The sequence below is a fragment of the Rissa tridactyla genome, chromosome 16, assembly GCF_028500815.1.
Source record: "Rissa tridactyla isolate bRisTri1 chromosome 16, bRisTri1.patW.cur.20221130, whole genome shotgun sequence".
NCBI classification, from domain to species: Eukaryota; Metazoa; Chordata; class Aves; order Charadriiformes; family Laridae; genus Rissa; species Rissa tridactyla.
The window spans coordinates 2,577,046-2,603,695 of NC_071481.1; the positions used below are offsets into that span (position 1 = coordinate 2,577,046).

Sequence of the window (26,650 nt, forward strand, 5' to 3'; positions counted from 1 at the left end):
GTTTCACCCTTGTTCAAAATTCGATTTCAGATCAAGGACAGACTGGAAAACAGCTTCCTGCATTTCAGGAGCTTCTGTTTGTACCTGAGAATAAGAGCGATTCCAATATGGTAAGATGGCATGCGTTCTCAAACAGGGATTCTGTATTGGGAGGAGTATTTAACCAATGATCTAAGGGAAGATTAAGGTAAAAGTTCGTGACGGTTATTGCAGGACGGATGGGTGAGTGAAGTGCGTGCAAACAACGCCAGCTGTAACAAAACGATTAAAAGGTGGGGCACGAACTAAAGGGCAGAAAGTAAACGAAGCCAATTGAATATACAAATCCATCCCTGGCCCTAGATTACATGTTACTGGTGAGATTATGTATGTTACACACCTGGCACCTTCTAAAATGTGTTGTAATGTAAGTGTCCAGTGCCGTACTGGTGATTGGCCCCCTGAGAGCTGACTGCCCAAGAGGTCGTAGCATTATGAACAGACGCAAGCCACAGCAGTGTAACGCTTGGCCTTGGGAAGTCTGCAGTTGGTTTAGTTTGAGGATGCAATCGCTTCTCCTCACTTGGACCATCATTTGGTCAACACTGTTAGGATGGATTTGGATGTTGTTACGATGGTGAAGAATGGATGGAGAACAGCCCTGAGGAGGACTTGGGGGTGCTGGCTGATGAGAAGCTCAACATGACACATCAGTGTGCACTCACAGCCCAGAAACCCCCTCCACCCCCGGCTGCATCCCCAGCAGCATGGGTAGCAGGGCGAGGGGGGGATTCTGCTCCGCTCTGTGAGACCCCCCTGCGGTGCTGCCTCCAGCGCTGGGGCACCGACAGCAGAAGGACACGGAGCTGTTGGAGCGGGGCCAGAGGAGGCCCCGGAGATGCTGGGAGGGCTGGAGCCCCTCTGCTGTGGGGACAGGCTGAGAGAGCTGGGGGGGTTCAGCCTGGAGAAGAGAAGGCTCCGGGGAGACCTTCCAGCCCCTTCCAGGCCCTAAAGGGGCTCCAGGAAAGCTGGGGAGGGACTCTGGAGCAGGGAGGGGAGCCATGGGATGAGGGAGAATGCCTTTAAACTGAAAGAGGGGAGATTGAGATGAGATCTGGGGAAGAAATTCTTTGCTGTGAGGGTGGTGAGCCCCTGGCCCAGGTTGCCCAGAGAAGCTGTGGCTGCCCCATCCCTGGAGGGGTTCAAGGCCAGGTTGGACGGGGCTTGGAGCAACCTGGGCTGGTGGGAGGTGTCCCTGCCCAGGGCAGGGGGTGGCACTGGGTGGGCTTTAAGGCCCCTTCCACCCCAAACCCTCCTGACCCCCGGCGCCCCAGCCCTTTCCCCGCTCGGCGCACGCGCAGGGCCGTGCCCGCCGGAGCCGGCGCAGGGGCGGTGCGTGGCGGCGGCGCATGCGCGTTGCCCCGCCCGCGGGGCCGGCGCCGCCGAGGAGGCGGGGAGAGGAGGATGGAGGCGCGCGGGGTCCGCCGTCCCCGCTCACTGCCCGCCAGCGGCCGCTGCCGCCGCCGCCACCACCCCCGCCGGGGCCGACGCGCCGGGCTCTGAAGGGGGAGCAGCCGCGGGGCGCGGTGAGTCCTGGGCGGCGGGAGGGCGGCCGGGCCGAAGGGGAGAAGCTCGGCCGGGCCCAGCGGCCCTCCCGGTGCCGGTGTCCCCGCGGGGGGGCGGCCCTGCCCGGGCCGGAGCCGCGGGGGCCGGTCCCTCGGGGCGGCCCGGCCCGGCCCGGCGGCTGTCGGTCCTTCCGCGGGTTTCCCGCGGAGCCGGGAGGGCTCCTCAGCGGGACGGGTGACGCCGGCGGCGGGGAGCCCTGAGGGAGGAGAGCGTCCCGAAGGGATAACGAGTGAAAGCGCTGGATGTGGCCCGCCGTCGGTCTGCCGGCCGCGCACCGAGGGTGTGCCTCGCCCGGGGAAGCTCCGCGTGTCTGGGCGGAGGGGTGGCGGCGGGGTTTTTGGGGTGTTATTGCCCGTTCCGTGGTGGTGCGGGTGAGTGCGGTGGCTGTCGCGGTTTGGGCCGGGCTGGCCGCTGAGACCAGCCACGGAGGCTCTGTCCAGGGAGAGAGAGAGACTTAGGGGTTACGAAGGAACTAAACTGCTTTAATGAAATATTAATAATAAAATAATACAAAGGAAATAATGAAATATATACGCAATGTATACAAAACCTTTCTGAAGCGGGAGGGTTAACAAATGGACTTGTTTTCGCTGGGTATTTAACACGTGATAGTCATGCTCTCTGGTTTTTAGTAGAAATAGCGGTTTGAGTATGTAATGAAAAAACACGCTTCTAACTGCTGTCAGACCGCTACAGTCCAACATGAATTATTTTTTTTTCCTTCGGGCACGCTAGAATATGAAGTTCTGAACTAAACTAAAAAGAAAGTTTTGTCTGCCTGATACAGTTGTTCCTTCCTTCTTGGATGAGAGGGGGTGTAGTGCCTTAGGGATGGAGTTGTGTGCGTGTAACCTCTCTTGGAGTGCTTTCTTTAGCAAAATATAATAATAAAAAAAAATTCTCCACAGAATTAAGTGATTCAGCAAACACGGGTCTGTGGCAGTGGGGCAAGTGGTACTGTTTTGGGATATAACGCTGTCCTCTTGTGCCCTAATATAAGGTTGATAATAAGATATAAAATGAGTTTTGAATGGCTGATGCAATTTCTAAGAAATTGGTAGAAATGCTGCAGTCTTGAAGGCTTATTAAAGGTAGTGTGACTATTTGGTCAGGAAGGACCCTGTAGCGATCCTCTGATCGTGATGATTTAGTGCAGTGCATTTGACAGGAAGAGTTTGTTACCAAATAACAGCTTACAAGCATGCTAATTAAAAAAAAAAAATTAAATGGCTTGATGATTTGCAGCCTTATGCTCCTTGTGTAGCTGCTTGCATCGAAGGACCATATTTCTTTGTACGCTCTTCAGTGCGATCAAACAATGGAGAAGATGGCTTTTTGAGATGTGAGTGCACGTAACTCTTACTTGGCCACCTGGGTGCGGGTTACACGTATATGAAAGTTTGGTAGAAGTGTTTCAGACTTCCTTTGTAACTAGCACTCACAGTCAACCTGGAGTGTGATTTCTTAATATTAGTCTGAGCAGTGTGGCAAAGCTTTGGGGGTGTTATGGTGTTGTGTCCTTCTATATAAAGATGGTTTGATGAACCCTCTGTGAAGTTCTGGCTCGTGGGAGCATTCATTTATAATGACAGAGAAGTTGAAGGTGGTAAACTACAGTAAAAGGTTGGATACACGAGAGGTGACTCAACTGGCTAGTTCCTGTCACCATCACAGAAGTTTAATATTAAACGTTAACACTTTCTCATTTGTCCTTCATTCTGTAATACCGAACATCTAAATACATTTTTTTGACTTTTTTGTAACTTTCTTTTTTTTTATTTTGGACATGACTTAGACCAGAGCAGCCTTTTCGTTAGTTTGTTGACGTGTGCTTAAAGTTTTTGGATCCAATCCTGGAGGCTGTTCAGTGATAGTTTTGTCCTTATGTCAAGTCTGCTTATTTAATAAAGGTCTTGTGAGGGAATGTTAATTAAACAGTACGTGGTTTAAGCTGTAGTTAAAACATCCTGAATTGGAAAGTGTTACATGGAAGGAATATCAGGTTCTTAAGCTGTATTTAGTAGGTCTGTACACCTTCTTACTTCTAGTTTTGTGCTAATCTGATTTTCTTTATTGGCAGCATCTGTCAGGTGAAGACACTTGAAACAAAGTCACATGGAAACACACCTTATTTATTGCTTACCATATAAATTATTGGTCTCTCGGCACCCCTCCATTAAGGGTGATGCTGTGGAATAGGATGCACATGTATCAACTGTTAAGTTACCGAGAAAACTAATTCTCCATATACTACTTTCACTTACGTTCCATTTCCACAGTTTGTTAACTGCTGCTGTGATTTTTGTTTTCCTAGGCCCAGATCAAGCTCTTCAGTGTTTGTATAAAAAAGAACGAGGAGACGATAACCTATGTGATGGGAAAGCAAAGGAAGATGATGTACTGTTAACTACCTGGGCTTGTCAAATTTTTGTGTGTGCCCGTTTTGCAGGACAGATTTTAAAGACATGGTTATTTCTAATACTGACTTTTGAGAGTGGAGGCATAGTGCAGATATGTGTATGTGGATATAGGAATATCTTTGAGAAATATGCTGTTGGGGAGGTGAGAGAGTGCTCACTGTTGATTTTCACTCTCAATGCTTCTGAAATAGTTTAGCAGCAGTGCATATTGAGAGCTAAATAGCGATATAGGTAAAAACAGCTATTTTGTGTGATTTCCTAGGGTACTTCTTTGAGGACAGGGTTTCTTTTTGGACATACCTGGTTTCTAAATTTGATAATACAACACAGTTACAGTGGCTGTTGGCATCTGCTTTTTCTCTTCCACCATCCTCCTCCAATGTATTTTTTCCTGTCTGGATTATTCTTGAGTAGCTGGTCTCCTCCGTTGATGAATAATTATCTTCAGCAATTTTATTGGCTAATTCTACAAAATGGAATGTATTCCTGCATACTAAGGATTAACGTTGACTCACTGCAATAGTTTTGGTTAGTATTAGCTAAGAGAATGGTAGTCCAGTAAAGATATAAACAGATCTGTAATTCCTTAAAAATCAGAAATATGGTAAAGTGTGTGGAAGTCTAGATATATAAAGATGCTGGAGAAGCCTGTTTGGACTCTATGAAGTACATATACCAAACACAAGAATGATTTCAAGTTATAAAGAATAATCCTTAGATTTAAAAGTAAAAATTAAGGTATTAGATTTTTTTTTTTGGAGATACATTGAATGATAGGCCTTTAATAAGTGCATTACACGAGTGAGTAGCTACAGATGGTGAGTGAGTGTCTAGTTTTCTAACTTAGTTTATGGCTTTTTGAAAAATTATTCTTAAATCTATTGGATAAAGCCCTCTTTGTTAAAATTCAGAACTTAAAATTTTGAGTTCTTTCTGTATTTGACAAGGAGGACTTAATTCAGAATCCAGTTTGCATGGGGCAGGGGAGGGAACCCATGGGATACGCTTGTTCAAGTCTCTCGCGGATCTCTGCAGTAACAACGGTGGGCTAGCTTAGGTTATGATTTAAAGAACAAACAGTGTAAGAACTTTCCTTGTCCGCACGCAGATGCTGAAAGACCCTTTCCAGTCAGAGATACTGCATATCTCATTTTAAGTCGCGCCTTTTCTGAAATTCAGATATATGACTTGTTTTCTGTAGCTGGTTGAGAAACAACCAGACAGATGTATTCCTGAAGCTTGATGAAGTTGTGACAAGAGGTAATGCAAATTAAAGTCTATTAAAAATAATTTATGTTGTTCGAATCAGATTTTGCAGTGTTTTATATGTGTGCTTGCAAGATCAGAGTAATTATGTGCTTAATCAACTAACTGACACAAAATTTATATTGAGCTTAAAGTTGTCTAAAAATTGAGTTATATTTTTCTGATTTTAGTTGTAAAAAATTATAAATGTGTTGAAATGACTCTTTCCCAAGCCATGGTCACAGGTGATACTAAGCAACAAGTAGCCAACAACTAAACACGATAGCATTACAAGTACAGAATCTTATAAATCATTAATTGCTGACGGTAATTGTACCTCTTCGTAGTGGTGTTCTCTTGGGATAACCCTAATCTACAGGAGGAGCAAAAGTATTTTCTAATTTGTTTAGGTGGTGGTTCTCTCTAATTTAGTAATGAGCCAGCGCTCACTCTAAAATTACAACTTCATTTTATTGATGCTTTTGTTATCTAAAGGTTGGGATGCTGCGAAACACAATACTTTGTAAAATTGTGGACATTGTCATCCTCCGGTAACTTTAAACAGCCAAATTCTGTGAGTATTTTCCAGGGCCGTAGTCCATTTGAATGGTTACAATAACGTTATGGTTCGTTCTCTTACGGGATACAGTGGGAAGCACAGCCAAAGTGATGAAACTGTTTTAAAAACATCTGCAAATTTTTAATGAACCAAATTTTTCCCCTGTGTTGAAAGCAATTGAGGAATGTACTGTTCCTCTAGACTTCAGTATCTTAGATACTATTTGTTTATAGTTTAGTGTTTATTCATACACTGAAAGTTGCTTTCTATTTGTGTTGTGATAAGGCTTCTTCTACTCATCTCAAATAATGGTGAGAACTTACAGACAGGATTTCTAGTACTTTTGGGGAAGGATGGTTATTTAAAGTTTGGGTTTTGGGGTTTAATTGGGGGGTTTTCGTTGTCTTGTTTTGTTTTTGTTTTTTCACTTCTGCAAAATTGCTGTCTAGACAGCTGTTTATCTTTTATTTGTCCTGATTATTCGTGGAAGTGAAATATTTCACATTTGTCCTTATTTCTTCTTGTTTGTTTTGGACCCTCTCCCCAGTTTGTCACAAATGATTTAAGAACTGCGGTATCGTCCTCCAACTTGTTTTTTTTCCTCTTCTCGGCATGGTATTAATCTAATTTTTGTGAAGAGATGAAGTTTATTAAGGTTATCTCTGTTTAATTATTTTTTTTGCTTTCTTTGACAGATTTCATTTTTTTTTCTGTTATGGCTTAGAGGATTCCACTTTTATTTGTTCAATATATGTATCACCTAATAGGAGACTTGATAGATTTTCCTGAGTCTTGATTCCTTGGCAAATACTTACGGCTTTTCTTCCTCTTCACTATCTAAAATAAATTTATTTTATCCTGTATATAACTGGAGACATGAATCTGTGTTGGTCTTAAAGCAACTTTGTATTGAGCCTTTTCTAAATCTGGGAACATACGTGTTTAATTCTGGTCATTTTTTCTTCCAGTATCTTCTGATTACCTTGAAGAACTTCTCAATTGCTCTTTAGAGAAGTGTTTATCAAAGTGTATAAAATTTGTGTTTACACACTTTAAAAGTGCGTTTAATACTTACAATTACTTTGCTAATACTAATATTTTTCTTCTCTTTCCTCCCTATCCCCTTTCTCCTGGTGCTTTTCCACAGGAATTGAATTTCTGTCTCGCTGAGGTTCCTTCACTTCCATTATGGAGATGAATCGAGAAAAACTGTGTACGAGTAAGGCTGACGTGAGCTCAGATTCTGCTTATCATTGCTCAACGTGTCATGATGATGAGGAGTGGAGCAATACCAGCCGGGGGCGAGCTAAGTCACGAAGTTTGTCTGCTTCACCAGCCCTGGGAAGCACCAAAGAATTCCGGTATGGCTCTTAGTTCTTCTTATTATTGCTACCTTTAAGAAACATTTTAAAAAATTAAAAAAAAACCCCAGTTATATAGATTTTAATTTTTTTGTCCTCTTTTTGTAGGACCGTAGTCTTGCAGCTGTGACAAGTGATAACGAAGAGAAATAAAAATAGTGTTTTGTGGTAATAAATAGAGAGGGAGATGATGACTGAACCACCCTATTGTGGTCCATGCTGTGAAAAGAGCCTGATTTTCTGAAGTGGCCATGTGGATGGCCGTATTTAAACCGGCACTTGTGTAAATGGGCTCTGGCTGGTTGTGAGGCCTGACTTCGGTTTCAGTGTTTCTTGGGAGATCTTAAACTGCTTTTTGTAGGTATTTCAGCAACATTCTATTTCTCCATGTACAGCTTCAGCAAGGCAACACATTACTCACTTGCTTTGTATTTGCCATTTAAACGCGGTCCGAAGTGAGTAGGTCAGAGTCTGGACCCAAGAAAGTGTTTGCATTTAGAAATGGCTATGTGAAATGTTACAGTTCCTTTTTTTTTATTTTTTTTGACGACAAACTGCACGTAAAACTCCTATCTGTAGTGCCACATATTGAAATTATTTCTTAGTAAGATAGTTAGTTAAGAAAGTACGTCTATATTTCCAGCTAGAAGTTCTTAAAGTACAAAAACTTAGAAGTTTATCGTTTTAAGCAGATAAACAAAAAAATATTAATTTTCAAATTTGAGGAACCCATTGTGCCTAAGTACTTGACTTCCAGGGTTTTGGGGTAGATGTGAACTTTGAGTATTATGATACTTGTTATATTTCAACTTAGCTTCAGAAGTTTTAAGTACCTTCCAGAAATAAAATACAAATGCATCTGTACTGAGCTGTTAATTCATAGCTCAGGTCGCAAGAAAGGAAGAGTTTTGTGCTTGGTTCCCGATCTTTAATCAGTAGGCAGAACTTTACCTCTTGCTCACAAGTTGCTTTTAAGGGATTCTTAAAAGGCACTTCTAAAGGTGAAGTCGAAAGTGAAGGCAGGAAGTTAAAGGTGGGGGTCAGAGTAAGAGCAGGTCTGTGATCTGCCTGTGGCCTGGCTGTCAAAACAGTAGAGACGCTTCTGCAAAATTTTACAAATGCTGTAGGTTTTGTGGTAATGCAAGGCAGCACTAAGTAAGTTTGTGCTTTCCAATTGTTTCCCAGCAGTGAGAAACGCCCATTTTTTTCATTGAGCCAAATTTCTAATCTAGTTGCAAGGCTCTTGTCATGTGGACAGCCTGGACAGAACTTCTGATTTTGTGATCTTTGGACCCATTGTAAATAGTGAAGAGCGTGCTGTGGTAGCAGTGTGTCTTGAACTTGTGGGAAGCAGAGCAGAACTTTCTTTTTTTTTTTTTTTTTTTTTTTTTATACATTGTGACCCTCTATAAAAGCACGGACAGACTCATGGAGGAGTTTCTCATCAGCTGAAATTCTCGTCCAGTCCCTGCTTTGCTGGTAGGAAAGCTCTTGTGAGGCAGAGCACAGACGGGTGAGGCTGTAGATGGCAGGGGGAAGCTTTATGGTGAAGGGAGGCATAATAAAAGCCTTTATCTGAAGAGGCTAAAAGGTTAGGAAAATACTTGATTTGCATATTTAGTTCAGAAAGTCAGTGTACTTTAATGATCTTGGAAAATGTTCAAAGGGCTGCTCTCTGACTGCACTGTTCTAGCTACTGTGTTGTGTGTCATAGTCAATACATAAGAATTTATGTTAAAGTCATGCTGTAAAACTGGTGTTTTTTCCCTTCTCCACTTATACCTTTAAGAACGTAGACTTCAGTCAACCTGTGTAAAAGACCATGTTGTCTAAATTTTTGTGTATTACTATCTTCTAGCTAAGTAACTACTTTTTTTTTTTTTTTTTAAACTAGAAGTGATCTTTGTAGACCCTGCGCATTGTGGGTTTGAATTAGGGTTATTGTGTATGAGACTTATGGGTTTTTTTTTTTCATTAAGATTCTCTGCATTCGTTCACTGGCTGTCTTAAATTGAGTGCCAAATTGTCACGAGGCATTTTGCAGAATGTCAGAAAGTGATCTCAGGCTTGCTATACAGTATTCACATTGAAGTTGTTGCCTATCTGCTTTGAGCTGGCAAGTATATTTTCCTAAAAGACATATAATTTCCAGTGCATCACTGCTCAATCTTAGCAATGACAGTCTTGCTACAAACAACTTTAAATTCCGTTCACTCGTTTTACCTTCTTTTGATTGAATAGTGCGTAGATGGAGCACTAACTAATCAAACCAGGTAAAATCTCAACGAAAATGTGTACCCGTTATTAATTAGAGGTTGTGGAGAAAACTTTGTTTGAATCTCACAAAGGTCAGATGCGGATAGGAAGAAGAGGAGGCAGTGTTAGGTGCCAGGGTGTTCTTCAGCTGTCCCGATATCAAGTGTAGTTGTTCACAAGTAGATTGAGATTTGCCATTCCCTTTACACATATTGGTGTACACACACAATCTCTAATGAGTCAATCCTTGCTCATTTTTTGTTTTAATATAAATAAGGTGAACTTTATAAAACATTTAGTAATAATCTTATCTGATTGGATTAGTCATGCCTGGACTTATAAGTGGAAAAAAAATACTTGAAAAACAAATATCACTTCTGTGTGTTCAATGTAGGAAACTAAATATTAGTTTTCATTATTGGAATTCAAATCTTACACAAGCGTATTTTCTTAGACATGGAACAGATAAGATGTTGCTGTTGTTCCTTAAGCGTATCTTTTTAACCAGTCATCTGGTTTTGATTTTTATTAGATTTATGAGGGTTTTTTTAGCATTAAGAGTGAATCATCAGGCTGGTCAGAGCTACTTTATAATATACACAATAGAAGGCAGTGCAGTAATGATTTGTTACTGGCAAGCAATAGATTAGTTACCGGTTCCTGTGTTAATTGAATTAAGCACAGGAAAGGCATGTTTCCCGTTGTTTTTAATGGAATAATTCTAATAACATTTACATAATGTTTCAACAGTTACGTAAGTTGGGTAAGTTTTACTCCCATTTACAGCTTTGCTGGAGGAGGTGGGAGGGAAGGAGGCAGAACGGTTCTGACTTGGTCCTGATAATCTTATCCTAGAGCTAGGAGTAATCCTGTCCTGGGTGGGATTTAAGTTTGAGGGTAAATTACACTTCAGAGAAGCTCTTATTAGATAAATAAATGAAAAAAAAATAGCATCTTTTCCTGCCTATTCACACAGCATTTTTTCTGTCTCTTGGTTGTCTCCACCTGCCTTAAGCGCAGCTGGGATATCTTCTATGCATCTTCCGAGAAATTAAATTAACCTAATAGGTACTCCTCAGCTCAAGTGATCGAATTATTACCCCTTTCTCAGCAGTAAAAACGGAGATTTTTTCAGTCTTCAGTAATTTTCGTCAGTAGTGATTTCCTGTTTGTAAATTTCTGTATTACCTTGTTTTTGGTTAGTAAAAGCTCTGCTTAAGTAGCGTATTTTAGCAAAGTCCTGGATTCTATTTGTTTGTAGGTGATGGAAGGGAAAGGGAACTGTTTTGAAAGTAATCTGTAAAAGGCAAATGTGGGTAATGGGGGCGGGGGAAAACAAAACAAAAAACTAAGGAGACCTAACCTAGTATGTAATAAAATGACCTCTCTGTATATCTTAGAATAGAAGGTTTTGCATTTTATTAATTTATTAACTGGAAAGATTTAAACAACAAAGTGTTCAAATGACACCATTACTGTGACTTGACTGGGGCAAAAAAATCTGAAGGTCTTGCCTTGGTGTTGGAGAGTTCATTGTAAAGGCTTGGTAGGCTCATAGAATCCCAGGTGGGAAGGGACCTCCAAGATCATCTGGGCCAATCTTTCTTGGCAAAAGCATGGCCTAGACAAGCTGGCCCAGCACCCTGTCCAGCTAAATCTGAAAAGTGACCCATGACGGGGAATCCACCACTCCCTGGGGAGATTAGTCCAATGGCTGATTGTTCTCAGTGTGAAAAATCTTCTTGTGTCCAATCTCCCCTGGAGTGACTTGTACCCATTACCCCTCGTCTTGTCCATGCGACTCCTTGTAAAAAGGGAGAATCCACCTTCTTTGTAGCCAGCCTGTAAATTCACAGAACCGACTTGAGAAAACTTGACCACATCTTCTTTGAGACTGTGATGTTTCCTTTGTGCAAAGCGAAGCTGAAATGAATACAGGAAGAATATGTGCCTGTTGTTAGTATTTAGAAAGTGATTACTTGGCATGTGGAGGAGATAAACTGTGAGTGAGGCTTTGATTAAAATCACTTTCAAGGAATAGGTACGGCAATTAAGTTTTAGATTTGAAATGTGATAGCTAATATGTGTAAAATTACATTGGCTGGTCAACCAACCACAAGTGTAGGTTTAAGAAATGTACTGTGCCCGGTATTGCCTAGCGCAAATTTCTCAAAGAAGTGGTTTTGGTGGTTGGGGAGCTAATTATACCCAGTTTGTCATCACATTTCTTTGACTTACTGATTTTTTTTTTTTCTGTCTCTCTCTCTCGATATGTATCTAGGAGGACACGCTCCTTGCATGGACCATGCCCAGTGACCACATTTGGACCAAAGGCCTGTATGCTGCAAAATCCTAAAACGATTATGTAAGTACTCGTCAAATGAACGGTATTATCTTATTCTGTGTGGAAGATGATGTTTGCTTTTCCACTCTTCACCCTCTAATCAGCATTGTTTGCAATTTCCCTGATGTTCAGACGTTTCCATGTTGCTTGCTGGCCAGCTTGGGGGGGGTCTGCATTGCCAAAATTGGCCTGACTTTTTTATCATGCATTGACCAATTAAAAAGTCAGTCCGAGAGGAGACTGGACTGTATTTACTGTATTCTCAAGTAAAACCCATTACATGTGTGTTAGCTTGAGCTGTGTGTTAAACAGTATAATATGGGTTTGAATGCCATTGGGGTTTTTTCTCCTAAGGGGATAATAGGACATAATGAGTATTTTTCTGTATGAATTTATAGTGGCTTTGCTGGTTGGAATGCTTCCTACGTGGTAACAGACATAAAGGGAAATTAATTTTACGTTACTAATTCATGTGGTGTTCTTAGGCCCACTATCTACTAGTTTTTTCACAGGTCAGTATATCTATTTTGTAAAAAAAGCCCTAAGCAGTTCACATAAAAATACAGCAGGGCGTGTGAATGGTATGAAGTACTAAAGTTTTGTTTAGACATGTTTTGCATAATCTGCAATCCGTGGTTTGATGTCAACAATGGCAACTATAATAAAGACTTTCCAACATAATCGGCAGTAAACTCGCCACGTGTATTCAACACCCTGATGGCAAACCAATGGTACAGAGCAGCTATTGGTAGCATTCTGTTTATTCTGTCAACTTGAAATACGTAAAGAGCAGTGTTTCTGCACGATAGAGGAACACAAATTTTTATTGACAGCACAAGGAAAGGAGGAGAAATTGTTCTGTGTGCTGTGAAACCTGAGGGAAGCCTTCTCCCTCGCTTGGTATTGTGTGTTTGAATTTCTGTATTTCATCTATGGCGCTTTCAGTGGATGAATATCATTGAGGCAAGTTTGCTTTTAGACTGATAAATTTAATGTGAAAATAAGGGTTGGTTTCTGCTGAGCAGGCATATAAAGATTTTGATTTTGTAGGTTGGGTGTTATAAAAGTGTTGCTTTTTACACCATGTATTATATACTTAAAAACTGGTGTCTTTTGTCGAACGAGGAATGTCAGGGTCCTACAGATTACCCAAGTTAGCGGTCCCTATTTTTGTCCCTTTGAAAAGTTTTATTTCACTGTTCTTTCAGCTAAACATGAGGTATTTAAGTATTCATTCGCTTGAATCTTTGCCTGAATAGTAGTAGTCTCCCTCAAAACAGGTTGGTGGCATCCTAACCTTTCCTCGGAAGGTGCGGTGGGAATCTTGCGGCGTAGAGTAGCTCTGAACTTCCTCGTTCCTTCTGTCCCATCTCAAGTTGGTGGCCTGAGTGTGGCAGGTGCCCTGGGAGCCCGGCTTGCTGGTGTTTACCCACCTGACCGTGAACACGCTCCACCCCAGGGGCTGGGCCGGCTGGGTCCTTATAATGAGGGTGTCCAGATCCCTTGAGGAGAGGCTGCAGGACACGCTCCCCGCACGCGGAAAGGGCTGCTTGCTTTCGGAGGAGCTGGGGGGTAAAGGGTGCTCTCAGGTCACTGAAGGAAGGGACTATTTGAAGACCAGATTGTAAATTACTGTTCTTATGTAAGGTTTTGGTTGTGGCTTCTGGAAAAAAAAAAAAAAAATGGCAAAATCTTTTTGTTTGGGTTTTTCTTCTTTTTAGTCAGTAACATGGTTAAACTCTTAACTGGAGAGAATTTTTTAACAGAAAATTTTAGGTTTTATGCACAGGCATAAGTTAGGGAAGGTCTTGGTGCCTCTGAGTGCTAGTGTTGGTGATTGTGTTGAAAAACCTGCTTTCTGAAGGCTGCTCGGTGAGATGAGCAGGTGAACTGAGTGACTACTCAGTGAAAAAAGAATGAGGTGCTTGTGGTGCTGAGGAGAGGGGAGATCAAGGTTTTTAAACTTTTTCTTGAAATGGCATTTTTTCTTACAAAATCTTGCCTCTGAAGATCTGTAATAAACATTTTATGCAGGATTTTTCTGCAAAGCCTCACGACTTTTTATTGGGGCTGATTCAAATATTTAACTGGGGGGAAAAAGAATTCAGAGAAAAACGTTTTCTTTTGAGGTAGCAGTTTATTAATAAGTGATAAAAGCCTCAGCTGTTTTTCTTGGAGCTGTTGTACTTGCCTGACTCCTGGGAAGAAACATGAAGATCTTAAAGCATGTTATGAATAATCTTTCATTGAGTAGAACTACGTGGAACTGGTGAGTACAGTTGAAACAGTCAGACTGTCTCTCGGTTGAATGCAGTCCATTAGCTGGAGCTTTATTAAGTGAAAAGCAGTGCTGCAATCTTTAGTTCTGTGCCACCTTTAGAAGATAGTCTGATCACCTTGGAATGGTTTTGGGGGTGGTTCCTCTGTGTATTGTTGGGCTTTTTCACTTCTTAATAGTATTGAGATTTGAGGAATTTAATTTTAGTCACCATTTGTATTGGAAATAGCATATAAAACTTCAGCTTCAGTTCCTTTGCAACCTTTGGGCAGCAATAAACACGTTAATGCAAGTCTTCCTATTTTATTTATTTTATTTTCCGTGTAGCAATTGCTTGGTTAGTCAAGTCAGAGGAAGCTTTCCAAATTCATCGTTTTCTCAGGTGTGGTGATATTTGAGACTGAGAATGGTGTCTTCAGAGTGCCCTTATGCTGTGCTCTCCCCAGAGGTGCCTTCCAGCCTCCCCGTTCTATGATTTCTTGACTGTAAAATACAATGAGATGAACCATAAGGTAATGTTGGAAGCCTGTAGGTGGTGCCGAGTGTAACCGCATATTTGCATTCTTCTGGGCTATGTAATAATATTTAGAGAGAGACTGCACTCTTTGTTAGTAAACGTTACTGGTATTAGACTACTTCGTTAATCTGTCGTTTCTGCTGTATTTCTATGTAGGATGTAGGCATTTTGGAAAGTAAAATGAACAGGTTGTTCCGCCTCCAGCATCGTCGCCTGTTTTATTTTAACCCTTGAAGCGCTAAATCCAAATCTCTTTGTAAATTTGGCTTGTTCAGCGTGTGTAGTAATCTGCTTTGCTTTGTGGATTATATGCGCACCATATGGAAAAGGATGGGATGCTTGTTACATGCGAATTACAAGGGTGAAATTGTGTAGCTTAGGAGTAGATACAAAAGAAGAAGGAAAATACAGCTGGGCATTCAGAAATCAACTAAATGTATTAGAGCAACATGAGGGTTCTGCTACTGAACGCTCTTGAAAGCTGTGAAATTATTTGTGTACTTGTCTGTAGTTCTGAGGTTCTTGAGCGTTAGAATGCTGTCCTGACAACAGGCAGGCAGTAGTTTGAAAACGCTTTTTAAAGTCGGTTGTTTTTTTAAATTTAGAGTATTAGTTATGCTGCTTTAAGCAGATAAACTTGTTTGGGGATCAAAACTAAAATAAAGTTAGTATACAGATTAGAGTTTTAAAGACGTTTTGCACACAAATGACACGTGCTTACGTATCTGTAATGTTTGCCTGGAGTAGACGTGGTACGGGCAGCTCTCCCTCTTTAAGCTCTTTATTTATGAGGCTTTAATAAGAGTTGCAAGTGCAGCCTTCCCAGAATAGAGTTGGTGTGCTATAGGGTTTTTTTTATAGTTGTTAGGACTATCTTGAGGATTTAGTACAGATGACCGTGTGAACCTTAATTATTTGCCCTTCCCTTGTGATAGAGTTGTTCAGCGTTAGTAGAAAAACTCTAGAACTGGTGTCTGTATCTGCAGGCTTCAAACTGTGTTGAGAAAACTGTCTACAGGTGGCAGTGAAAATGTGCCGAAGGAAACATTGTTAAAAGAGAAAAAGAATATTTCGGTTGGAATTATTGCAGTATTTTTTAAATTGGTATTGACAAGCTGTTTGATTTGCAGTATTAGATTGGAAAAAAAATTATGCTGTAGCTTTTTCTGATTCTCTAGTTGGGTATTTGTCCTTATTTTGAGTCAGCTTAAGAGGAGAGCGCACTAAGAGAGAGGAAGGCATTATGGCTGGGAGCACCAGGGAGGATGTCAGTTGGTTGATCCAGGCGCTTTTGTAGTGGATCTGTTAAGTCCCTGTGCGCACATGTCGTTAGCGTGGCAGCAGCTACAAGAACGGACGCCTTAATGCTCTGTTACCGTCTTAATAAGTAAAGCATTGATTGGCTTCATGGGGGAAAAACGTCACTACAACACGAACTATTGCATCCTTCTTTCTATTGTTCTTGGACCGCGTGTAATTATACTGAAGGATTTATTCTTAACAGGCCAGAATGTTGTCAAAGCAGAATGTAGTCACGTTGTCCTTTTTTTTTTTTTCTTTTTTTTTTTTTACCCCCCCCTCTTCTCTAGGCACATTCAGGATCCAGCAAGCCAGCGGTTGACATGGAACAAACCTCCCAAGAGCGTCCTCGTTATTAAAAAGATCCGCGATGCCAGTCTGCTGCAGCCATTTAAAGAGCTTTGTGTGTATCTTACTGAGGTAATAAAACGTAAATTCCAGTTTTTGCCATAAGTAAAAATTTCACATCTAAGCTCTTCTCCATTACTGATTCTGTTGAACGTGGAACGTGCAGAATTGTGTAGTGCAAACAAATTGTTACACCCATTGCCACTGGAAGTAGTAAAATCAGAGCTTAAGATCAATACTTAAGTACTTTAAGTACAGAGCTTAAAAAAAAAAGTAAAGTAAAAACTTTTCTTCCTTCTGTTTGCAGTTCTAAATTACAGGGAATGGGATATAAAAAGCTTAATCCTTTAAGCCTTGAACAAAGGTACCAATGTTACTGTATCGTGTAATCTGTATTCCAAAGTTTAGTTTAATTAATTAGACGGTCTGTGCATGCTGCAAAATCCTCATTAGAGTTAGACCACACAACAAAAATAAACCCCACAACTAACAGATGCGGACTATTTCTGTAAAGTGTTATTTATATGTTTTAAACTAATGTAAATTATGAGGAGAGTCACATATGTTGTTGTTTGAAGAGGTTAACGAGCTTATCTTACCTCTCTTAAGGAGAACAATATGATAGTGTATGTCGAAAAAAAAGTGTTGGAAGACCCTGCTATAGCTAACGATGATAACTTTGGACCAGTGAAGAAGAAATTTTGCACCTTCAGAGAAGGTATGGTGGTGATTTCTCGAAAGCTGAAGTCTCTTGCTTATTTTTTGTGTGATTTCCTTAGTCGTTGGGTTGTTTGTTAAACTAATGTGTCTTTTGCAGACAGTTGTCACATCTTAGTTGTGGGTTTTTTGTATTTCTGAGTAAATGTTGGCATGCTGCGCTTAATTTATATTAGGAAATTAAGACAGTTGATAAAACTTAATGCAAAGCCTGTATTTCAATGTTGCTTCTAGATTATGATGATATCTCCAATCAGATAGACTTTATCATATGCTTGGGAGGAGACGGGACCTTACTTTATGCTTCTTCACTTTTCCAGGTTGGTCTCTGTGGGAAATAGACTTAAAAGCCTCTTTTCTTTTTGAAGTATTTGAAGGTTGTTTGTTTTTCCTTTGTTATTGAGTTTGGCATTTGTCCTTTGCTGTTCATTCTGGTTTTTTTATCAAGCCTGTTTTACCCTATACCTTCTGAAAATAACGTATGTCCTGTGTTGTTTGTATTGTGCACAGTTGAAGTTACATCAATAGTCAAAATATTTACAGGCAATTAGTTGAAGTATGAATTGCTCTTATTCAGTAGCTTTTAAATTCTTTTCTTTATTGATAGGGTAGTGTACCTCCAGTTATGGCTTTTCATCTGGGATCCCTTGGATTTCTTACTCCATTTAATTTTGAGAATTTTCAGTCCCAAGTCACTCAGGTTATAGAAGGTAAATTTAAGGGGACAAGGTGTGGTGTTTCTGTTTGTTACATTTTCTGTAGCTTTTTCCAAGACTAGTACATTTTCTTAACCGACTCGTTCAGGTTGTCCCGTGAGATTGAATCACAAGAAATGTATACTAAACTAACAAAAGGGTTGCATTGCACTGGCCCCTTCACTGCTGGTTTCGGTACTACTCTGTGAAGGAAAATGGCTAAGGAATGACTGTCCTGCGTGGAGTACACAAGTAAAAGATGATGCAGGACTTGGGTTAAATGCCAGCTAAATGTACAAACAGCGCGTAGCTCTGGAGCCTGTGGTGTTCTGCTGCTCTGAGCAGCGCGGTGCTGAAATACTGCAAAGTCAGGCAAATAAAAGATTTGAGGAAAGAAGTACCTTGTTTCTTCAATATGAGGTTATTTGAGTTGCATCTAAAGTAGATTCCTGAAAAGATGTTTAGAATTATCACGTTGATTAAAGTTGTCTTTTAATAGGTGTTTCTAATGCACTAATTTTCTTTAAGCTTAGCTTTTGTCTTAGTGAAGATCCCCTGAGCCTAACAGAGTTTCCCAATCTTCAGCGTGTCCATAAAAAACTGAAATTTTCTTTTCACGTGATGAGTAAAGGGAGGAAGGACTGAGTTCAAATTTGACTTTAATTTTGCTCATTACTACTAAAAATTAGTTTTGAGCTTTAACCAAGTGTAGACAGTTATCTTGTGAATGCAGTTGGGAGCGTTGAAAGCGCGGGCGATAGACTGATGGCATTTCATACAGTTTGCTAGTCATGAGAGGGGATTATTTACTATATCAGCATATCATTTCTGTGTACTTTCTCCTATATTTCACTTCTAGGCAATGCAGCGCTTGTTCTACGAAGCAGACTGAAAGTGAAAGTAGTAAAAGAATACAGAGAGAAAATGACAGTGCAAAATGGTATAGAAGAAAACGGAGTAGTGTCTACAAATCTAGAGAAAGAAGTGGGGAAGCAAATTATGCAATATCAGGTCAGAGGTGAAAATAAGCAAAAGAACTAAAATGCTGTTTGTAAATTGCTTTGTACTTGTTTTATTAGAACTTTCCCTTTTTTATTTGTTTACTTACGTTAGCCCGGTAGTGTGGGACTGATCCGCATTGCTCTAATTCACACTGTGCACTAACGAATGAGGAAGTGGCACACATCATTACTTTCTGCAATCATAAGTGCTAGTATTGTACTTTCCTGTAGTAATATTTTCCTTCTATTTTGAAAACGAAGTAGTGGTTCTAGAATGGGATATTGCAAAGATTTTGACAAGTGAAGAGAACAACCCTGCATGCTGTTAGTAACCAGCTTCTGGAAATAATTCTTAACCATCTAGAAACTTGCTAAGACACTTAGAAAGAGAGTCTAATTTGGCAGGTACTAAATCAGCAGGAATTTTTCAAAGATCTGGAAGGTGTCTTTGGGCTTGTCATTTATTACATTGCCGAGTCAGCAAGAGCGGGCCGTGTAATATTTGATGTCGTGGCAGGTCCTAAACGAAGTTGTGGTGGATCGTGGTCCTTCTTCTTACCTGTCCAACGTAGATGTCTTTCTGGATGGGCATCTGATAACAACAGTGCAAGGAGATGGTGAGTCTGCTTCCCGAGTTAAATTGCTTGTCAGGTCGTGTGTAGACCGTTGCTGCTTTACTGCAGGATTTTCTCACATAGAAACAAAATCTCAGGTTTCAGTTGGCTGGTGATGGAAAACATCGGTGTGCAAAAAATAGGTGTGTTTATTCACTGGTAACTAATGCGTTCCACAACGAAGCGTTGAAGTGTTGTAAGCTTTGTTTATGGACTTGTGAAGGCAAGTGAAGGTCGTTCCTTTGGGTGTGATACGTTAAGGCTAAGGGCAAGAAATAGCTCAGGAAAAATTTGCTTGGATATCTGGAATTTGCTGAATGCCTGAGATCCCGACTCAGGAAATCCAGAAGTTCATCTTTAAAGCTCTTACCCTTAAAAAAAGGAACGTCACTGTTACAGAGTTGTGTAACCTGAGATCTAGAAGTTTATGCAACTGACGTGGAGCCATAGAACAAACGTGCTGTGCCAGGATTAGAAGAGAGTTTCTGACTTTTTGAGTATTAGACTGCAATTCTCCTGTGAAATACAAGTTGATACATTCTCTGCTTCATTTTCATAACAGTGCTATTTTTTCCTCCTCTTCCCAAATACCGCGTTGATTGTAATGCTAATGCAGCTGAAATTTTTGCTCCTTTCCCAGGAGTCATTGTCTCCACACCGACTGGCAGCACTGCGTACGCAGCTGCAGCAGGAGCTTCTATGATTCATCCCAACGTTCCTGCAATAATGATCACCCCCATCTGCCCTCACTCCTTGTCTTTCAGACCTATTGTTGTTCCTGCTGGAGTGGAACTCAAGGTTAGTTTCTGTCACCTTATTTCTCTTTCTAAGTTTTTAACTTAGAAATAACTGTGTAATAACCGTGGAACCTGACCAGGCAGAAGTGAGGAAACGCTGCGTGTCTCCTGCATTCCTTCCTTTGTAGGAGGAACCAGATCAAGTCTGGTTGAAGAATGTATCTCTGTTTAAAATGATATACCCGCTAACGGAACAATTCCCACTGCATCCCACTGGATTGTAGTTGCGTGATGTTCTTTAAAATGGGAATACGTACATTTGCATTCTACTGATAAAATTTTATGTAATTTCTGCTGAAGTGGGTGTAAATCAGTGGTCTTTAAGGGAGTGAAAAATTCTTCTTTCATGGCTAAAACAACAAATGTTGCAAATGCTTACTGTATTGGTAGTTATCTGCAATTCACTAATTATTTTTTTGTTAATGCTGTCTTGCAGAAAAAAAGGTGTGTAATATCTGAATATAAAACAGACTTAGTTAATGTGTATTTTTAACAAATACCCGTGTGTAAGGAAGAACCCCTTCCTGCTTCTTGTATCTGTTAGCAGTCTCCAGCCTGCGTCAGCTGGAAGAGAGCTAGGACGTTCAGAAGGGCTCTGCGCCGTTGTTACGGACAGATTATGCATTTCAGTGCAGCTGTCAAGTTGCAAAGAGTCAATTCTGTACTCAGAGGGAGGAGGTGTTTGTCCTTGCTCTTGAAAACTAGGTTTTGGTCCTGAAGTTTAGTTCTTTTGTCTTTTTCAGATTATGCTCTCCCCGGATGCCAGGAATACAGCATGGGTTTCATTTGATGGAAGGAAGAGGCAGGAAATATGCCATGGAGACAGGTCAAGCATTTTTTTTTGATTGTAGCATCTCTCTTTTAAGTATAGAAAATACTAATTCATGCACTTCTCTCACACTCTAACATCTGTCAAAAGGGTTACTGGCAGGGAAGAAACAAGCTTTTATAAACCCTAACACCTCTTACAGCATAAACTGCGCTAAAAGTATTTAATTTCGAACTTGATCTTCCTATGAAAGCAAGTGAAGTGTTAAGACAAATGTTAAGACAGGTAAACATTGCAGGCTTGGCAAGGAAGACAGACATATCTTTAGAAAATTCTGTAAATCTAACTAATAGGTCTTAGTTTGAGAAGCTGTAAACCAGGAGTCGACACATGTAAGCCGCGCCTCTGAATAATGCCATTAATTCTCTGTTGACTTAGGGGTTGCGGTCGCTTGCAGTGCTGTGGCCTTGAGTGAGCAGAGGGCAGTGGGTGAAGTTTTAATGTGCAAAATGTGGTGGCTTATCCTAACGAGAGGTGATTTAAGGCATCTGTGTGACTGGTAGACTTGCTGTTCAGGGTGACTTCTTTTTGCCCTTGGTCCAAGTTGCCAGGAAGGAGGATGCCTATCTGGCGTGACACTCCATCTTGAACTGTTTGTATTTCGCCGCGGTTGAAGGAGCTATAGAGTAGACCAGGAGAGCAGCAAGGATTCAACCACGAGATCTGCCCCTTTGGTAGATGCCAGACGACTTAGTGCCGTTGCTTACAGTCAAAACTCGAAACTCAAAGGCCAAGGTGGTGACTTACCTTTTCCTTTGTCCCTGTGCTGTTGATGTGAAGCCCAGCAAAAGACTGCAGGATGTCCTGGGGGGGTTCGGTGTGCTCTCGGCTGTCCGCAGTGTGTCTGTTAGTGTTCAGCGCTGCGTTCGCTCTGTTGAGATGAGCCGGCAGGTTTGGTTAGTGCTTGGTTATGGAAACTCGCTGTTTTACCACACATAGCATTATGGCAGCTAGTGAAGAGAAGTTTATTTTTGTAAAAAAATTGTTATTCATTGCCCCTGACTGACCGGGATATTCCTGTGTTGTTGCAGTATTAGCATCACTACCTCTTGCTATCCCCTTCCTTCGATCTGTTTCCGAGATCCTGTGAGCGACTGGTTTGAAAGCTTGGCTGAGTGTTTACACTGGAATGTTCGCAAGAAGCAAAATAACTTTGCTGTTGAAGAAGAAGAATTTTGAGTGTCTACATCTAACAAGACTCATGGGAATGGAACGTGGCAGTATCCCTTCTATACGCCTGGGTTAAGGTTTTGGCTAACAAGTGCGGTCACCGTCTCAGACATATATAGCGATTATATCTGTCTGATCTGCTGATGGCTGGAAATTATTGTGCTACTTCCTGTCCACCAAGAGTAGGAATGGAAGAAATTAGGCTCTGATTGTTGTAATCCAATTTGAATTTCCTGTAAATGAGCAATCTGAAAATGGGTTATTTCTGATTGGTATCGACAACCGCATCTGCAGATTTGATTGTAACCTATAACTTACCAATAACGTGGTAGGCTGAATGTAGATACCCAATAGAAAAGTGGCATCGCAATAGTCTGTTTAATTTGGTATAATTCCATTTAAGACTGCTATGCGTATAAAAGCTCTGAGAAATTGTCTTTAAAGACAAAGCTCCTCTTCGTTAGCTTCAATATGTCTTACACAGAACAGCTCCCCAGCAAGACAGCGCTTAAAATACTTTCTCCTTACTTGTGAGTAATACCCATGAAGAATGTTTTTTATGAATAGATGGAACTAGTAAAAAAAAAAAAAAAAGTATTTTTTTTCCTATACATGTTTATATCTTATGCCCATTTGAACAGTGTTTGACCCTTGGCTGCCACCGCTGTGGAAATACCCACAAATGGCAGGAGGAGCGTTAGCCTGGGCTGAGGTGGTTGTTGCAGGGATCTCCATTCCTGCAGCTGAGCTGGTCTGGAATCATCAATGCGTTGGGGTTTCTTATTTTTTGTTGATTCTCTGGAATAAATGGTAGCGTTAGAGACTGTAAAGTTAAAAAAAAAAAAAATAATATGCTCCAAGTGTTCAAGAAGAATCTGGACTTCAATTACTACTCTTTTGTCTAGTTCCACTATTGGCCTGAAGCAAGAGAGTCCCCTGTCCTGGGCCCTGACGGCCCTCGACTTCCATAGGAACCTTCCAGCTCTTGGTGCTGAGCGCTGCGGAGGGGATACTGCGCTGGCGGGCGGCTGAACCAGGGACTCATTCCCAGCAGAGCAGCAACGGTGCCTTCAGCACACTCAAGATATTCTAAGTCTTGTATTTACTTTTTTTAAGATGCTTTCAGATGTTTCTAACTTCTCTGTGTACATATTTTATTGTATGTGCTTTTATGAAAGAAAAACAAAAACCCACAAAAAAACCTAGTTGGGAAAAAAGGGTTTGTACTGTACTTAAACTGAAAAATATCAAACCCAAGTATAATGTTTACATTTATGTTCTCTGTGGTGCAGTCTCATCATCATACTATCCAAACTTTAGCATTTTCAGAGTCTTGCTGCATTGGTCATTAAAAGAATGGACATTATCTGCTAAATTTAAAGCCTATGGCATAATACTGTGGAGGAATTATTTTACTGACTAAGGTGGGATTTCCTTGGGAGCGGAGCGAGAAGCTCTCCTGAACTTTTCATGATTGTCTGATGTTGTTTATGTGGTCCAAAGTGGGAAAGGGAAATGTATTAATTTCCGAACTCTGCCTGTCCGGCTGTCCTCTGCTGGGTTCAGTAACGTCTCTTCCGTTTGGGACGCTGCCCTAGTCCGTCTAATTTTATTAAATCCAGGTGAGAGCACTTCTTCCATAAAAGAGACGCAAACTCTTGGCTAATGATACAAACCACAATGAAAATGCGTTAATATAAATTAATACTCAGTTTGTAAATTTTGTAAAATAGAATATTGGTTTGATTTGGTCTAAATAGCCAAATTTTGTGATATCTTGGAGAATATCCAGATAGCTTTTGGGATTTATCTTTCACTTGAATCTGCGGTAATTGTTTTATCACTGTTCTGAAGCTGCTTACGGGTTTCCTAGGTGGAGTATTCAGTTATTTAATAACTGTTTACTTTTTGAACTGTAGAAGTGTCTGACTTTTTTGCTTTGAAACTATTTTATTTAAACATGCAATAATTGAGAAAAGGAACAGGGTAGAGTGGCTGTAGAAATGTCTCGTTAAGTGGAAAACAAGCAGAATACGAGGCGCGCTGGGAAGTCATTTTGCGGAGGAGAGGTGAAATGATTTAATGAGCCTTATCTAGTATTTTTTTAAAGATAAAACTATATTCAGCACTTTTTATTTATGCTTTTTATAATAGTAAATCTATTATTGACTAAATTGCCGAACTTTAATTTTCAGAGTGCATAGTTCATGAAATCTGTAGTCAAAACTTACCTAACGACTTTCTCTAGACTAGATCTAGATTAGGAGTTGTCTTTACAGTTAATCCCGCGCTGCGACTGCGTTACTGGCTTTGAGGCTGCCGCAGTTTTGCTTGTCCAACTCTTCCCGCTGGGTGCCGGCCTCGCGCGGATTCGCTGCTCACCGAGGAGAGCGCGGCCATCGCTGACTACAGGAGCCTCACGTGGTGACTTTAGTCTTCGCGTTTTCTTCAGAAAGCTGCAGTGATTAGAATTGTACCAGCTGCTTTGTACCGAAACACAACCCAAGCTGTGTTAATACATTACAAATTTATCGAATTGTACAAAGTCCCTTTTTAAGGCCTTTACTCTGCAAACCAGCAACTGGCAAGCAGACTGCTGGGGTTCAGACAGCACTCGAGTTTGGCGTATTTAACTGCGTAACTGGGTAACTTCTGCGCAAGCCACAGCTGAGCCAGAGGAGCTGTAGCGCAGACTGGGTTGTATTGGCAATAAAAGCTCCGTTTGCCGACGTGGCTTACTCAGAGTGACTTGCTGAAACTGTACTATAACGTAGGGTTTTGCTGATTAAGAGCAGCGTTTCTAATATAATATAACAAATCCTTTCCAGTCTACAAAGGGCCAAAACAGAAGGTTGGAAATTAATTTCTTGTTTGTTTGGTTTTTTTTTTTTTTAAAAAAGAGTTATCTCTAGTAGAGAGTTTAAGAAGTTATTAACAACTGATGTAGTGTGGAATAAAGCAGTGTACTGAATTTTTAAAAGAGGAAAAATCATGTTACATACTGTTAATGCTTTGAAAACTTGTTTTAAATATTATTGAAAACAAATATTTTTCAATCCTTTCAATAAAATCTTTTTGTAAAGTTGGATTTTGGCTGTTGAGAATATAAAATTAGGCATACACAATTACTTGCTTGGAAGGCAAATGTCCAGTGTGGGGCTTTGGCACGTTGTCTCCTGCGGCGGGAGCATCTGTTTTCTAGAAATATACCTAAACCTTTTTTGAATGTACATATCCGATGCCATCACTTCTCAAGAGTTTCAAAATAAAAGCTGGATTTGCTGCGCAAGTTGAAACCAATCTTTTGTACAACTAGCTGGGCTACATTAAGTACTTCTTTTGAGGGCCCAAGAGTAGAAAAATGAGGAAGGAAATAGATAAAGGCAATAATCTGAGATAATCTCAAATAATTTTTATACTCAGTAAGTTTAAAATTGGAAAAAATAGTTTAAATGCCCATTCTATCCTTGCTTTTGCACATTGTCACCAAGTTCTAAACACTTCTTCCATGAAACTTGTTGCTAATTATTACGATTAAGAGTCTTTTTATGATTTCATAATTAATGTGTAACCTGTCCCAACAGTTCATGCATTGAAATGGTTGATAAATGTGAGGAAACACCTTATGCAGGTAATAGAGCTGCTCTAAATGGAGTTCACCTGCTTTACAAGGTACCTTGGGAAGAGTTTTCATCTCCTGCTGCCTGGCTAGTGACAAACTCTTGCTGGCCGTGGCCAAAACAATAACCCAGCACTTGTGTGCCAGCGGCACCCTATTGCCCACGCTTAAAGCCGGGAAATGGCACTGCCAAGGACTGGACCCTCGTTTTACAGGTGATTCTTTTCAGAGAGTTTATATCAGAAATAAGAACATTTTTCTGTGAAAATAGGAAGGTTAATTCCCCAAGGCGTAATACATTTCTGCTTTTGGGGGGATCTGTTTGAATGTAATTATAACTTTTTTCCTTCTAATGATATTGTTTCTGCCATCTGCTTGCTATGAAGATAAAAGCAGCACAGCGCAAGCCTACTCTCTTCAGCTAATCTTGATCAAGTACAGGCCAACAGCACGACCAGCGTCTTCCCTTACTGGTCCAGCTGCCCGTTTGCTTGTTTTAGAAAAGAACTGAATGTGCTTGATTGTGTGTCTCCGTTTCAGCAACAATTCATGGTCACATTTTGACTTGTGGAATGAAGTCACGGTTGTCAGCTGGGACTCTCCTCGTGCTTTCTCTTGATGCTGTCAGCTGTCCGCAGCCTGGCCATAGGCCTTTAACTCTTCACGCCTCCATTGTGCTCTCTATGAAATAGATCTCTTTCGGGTTTAGAAGACTAGGATGAGAATATATTTATTTATTTATTTTTTAACACAAGTTTTGAGATCGTCCTTGTAAATTTCCCTAACAAGCTGCAATAAGCTATTTTAACTACTTTTGCGGTGTACGGGGACCTGCAAGTTAAAGCTGTAGCTGCAGAGGAACGTGAGAGCAACATTCACGGCACGCGTGAAATCCAGTTCAGCCTCTTCCCTACTCGGGTTGTAAACAGGCTTCCCACTGAACTCATGCTGCTGGTAGGAGAAATAATTATCCATG

The 26,650-nt window shown here is 40.8% G+C and overlaps 1 protein-coding gene across 6 annotated transcripts; it reads left to right on the forward strand.

Moving 5' to 3' along the window:
• The first annotated feature begins 1,419 nt into the window (after positions 1–1,419).
• Positions 1,420–25,141, forward strand: NADK (NAD kinase). Of its 6 annotated transcripts, XM_054222561.1 has the most exons (14): positions 1,428–1,565; positions 5,134–5,285; positions 5,766–5,844; positions 6,977–7,190; positions 11,728–11,811; positions 16,175–16,304; positions 16,842–16,950; positions 17,184–17,269; positions 17,557–17,659; positions 18,504–18,655; positions 19,163–19,262; positions 19,900–20,057; positions 20,800–20,882; positions 21,917–25,141. In XM_054222561.1, the coding sequence occupies exons 4-14, from the start codon at positions 7,018–7,020 to the stop codon at positions 22,062–22,064; spliced, it is 1,326 nt and encodes a 441-aa protein (XP_054078536.1). In that variant the 5' UTR covers positions 1,428–1,565; positions 5,134–5,285; positions 5,766–5,844; positions 6,977–7,017; the 3' UTR covers positions 22,065–25,141. The 6 variants fall into 6 exon arrangements, with proteins under 6 accessions (XP_054078535.1, XP_054078536.1, XP_054078534.1 ...); XM_054222559.1 differs by lacking the exon at positions 1,428–1,565 and having other exon boundaries at positions 1,732–5,285; XM_054222560.1 differs by lacking the exons at positions 5,134–5,285; positions 5,766–5,844 and having other exon boundaries at positions 1,420–1,565.
• Positions 25,142–26,650: the final 1,509 nt, after the last annotated feature.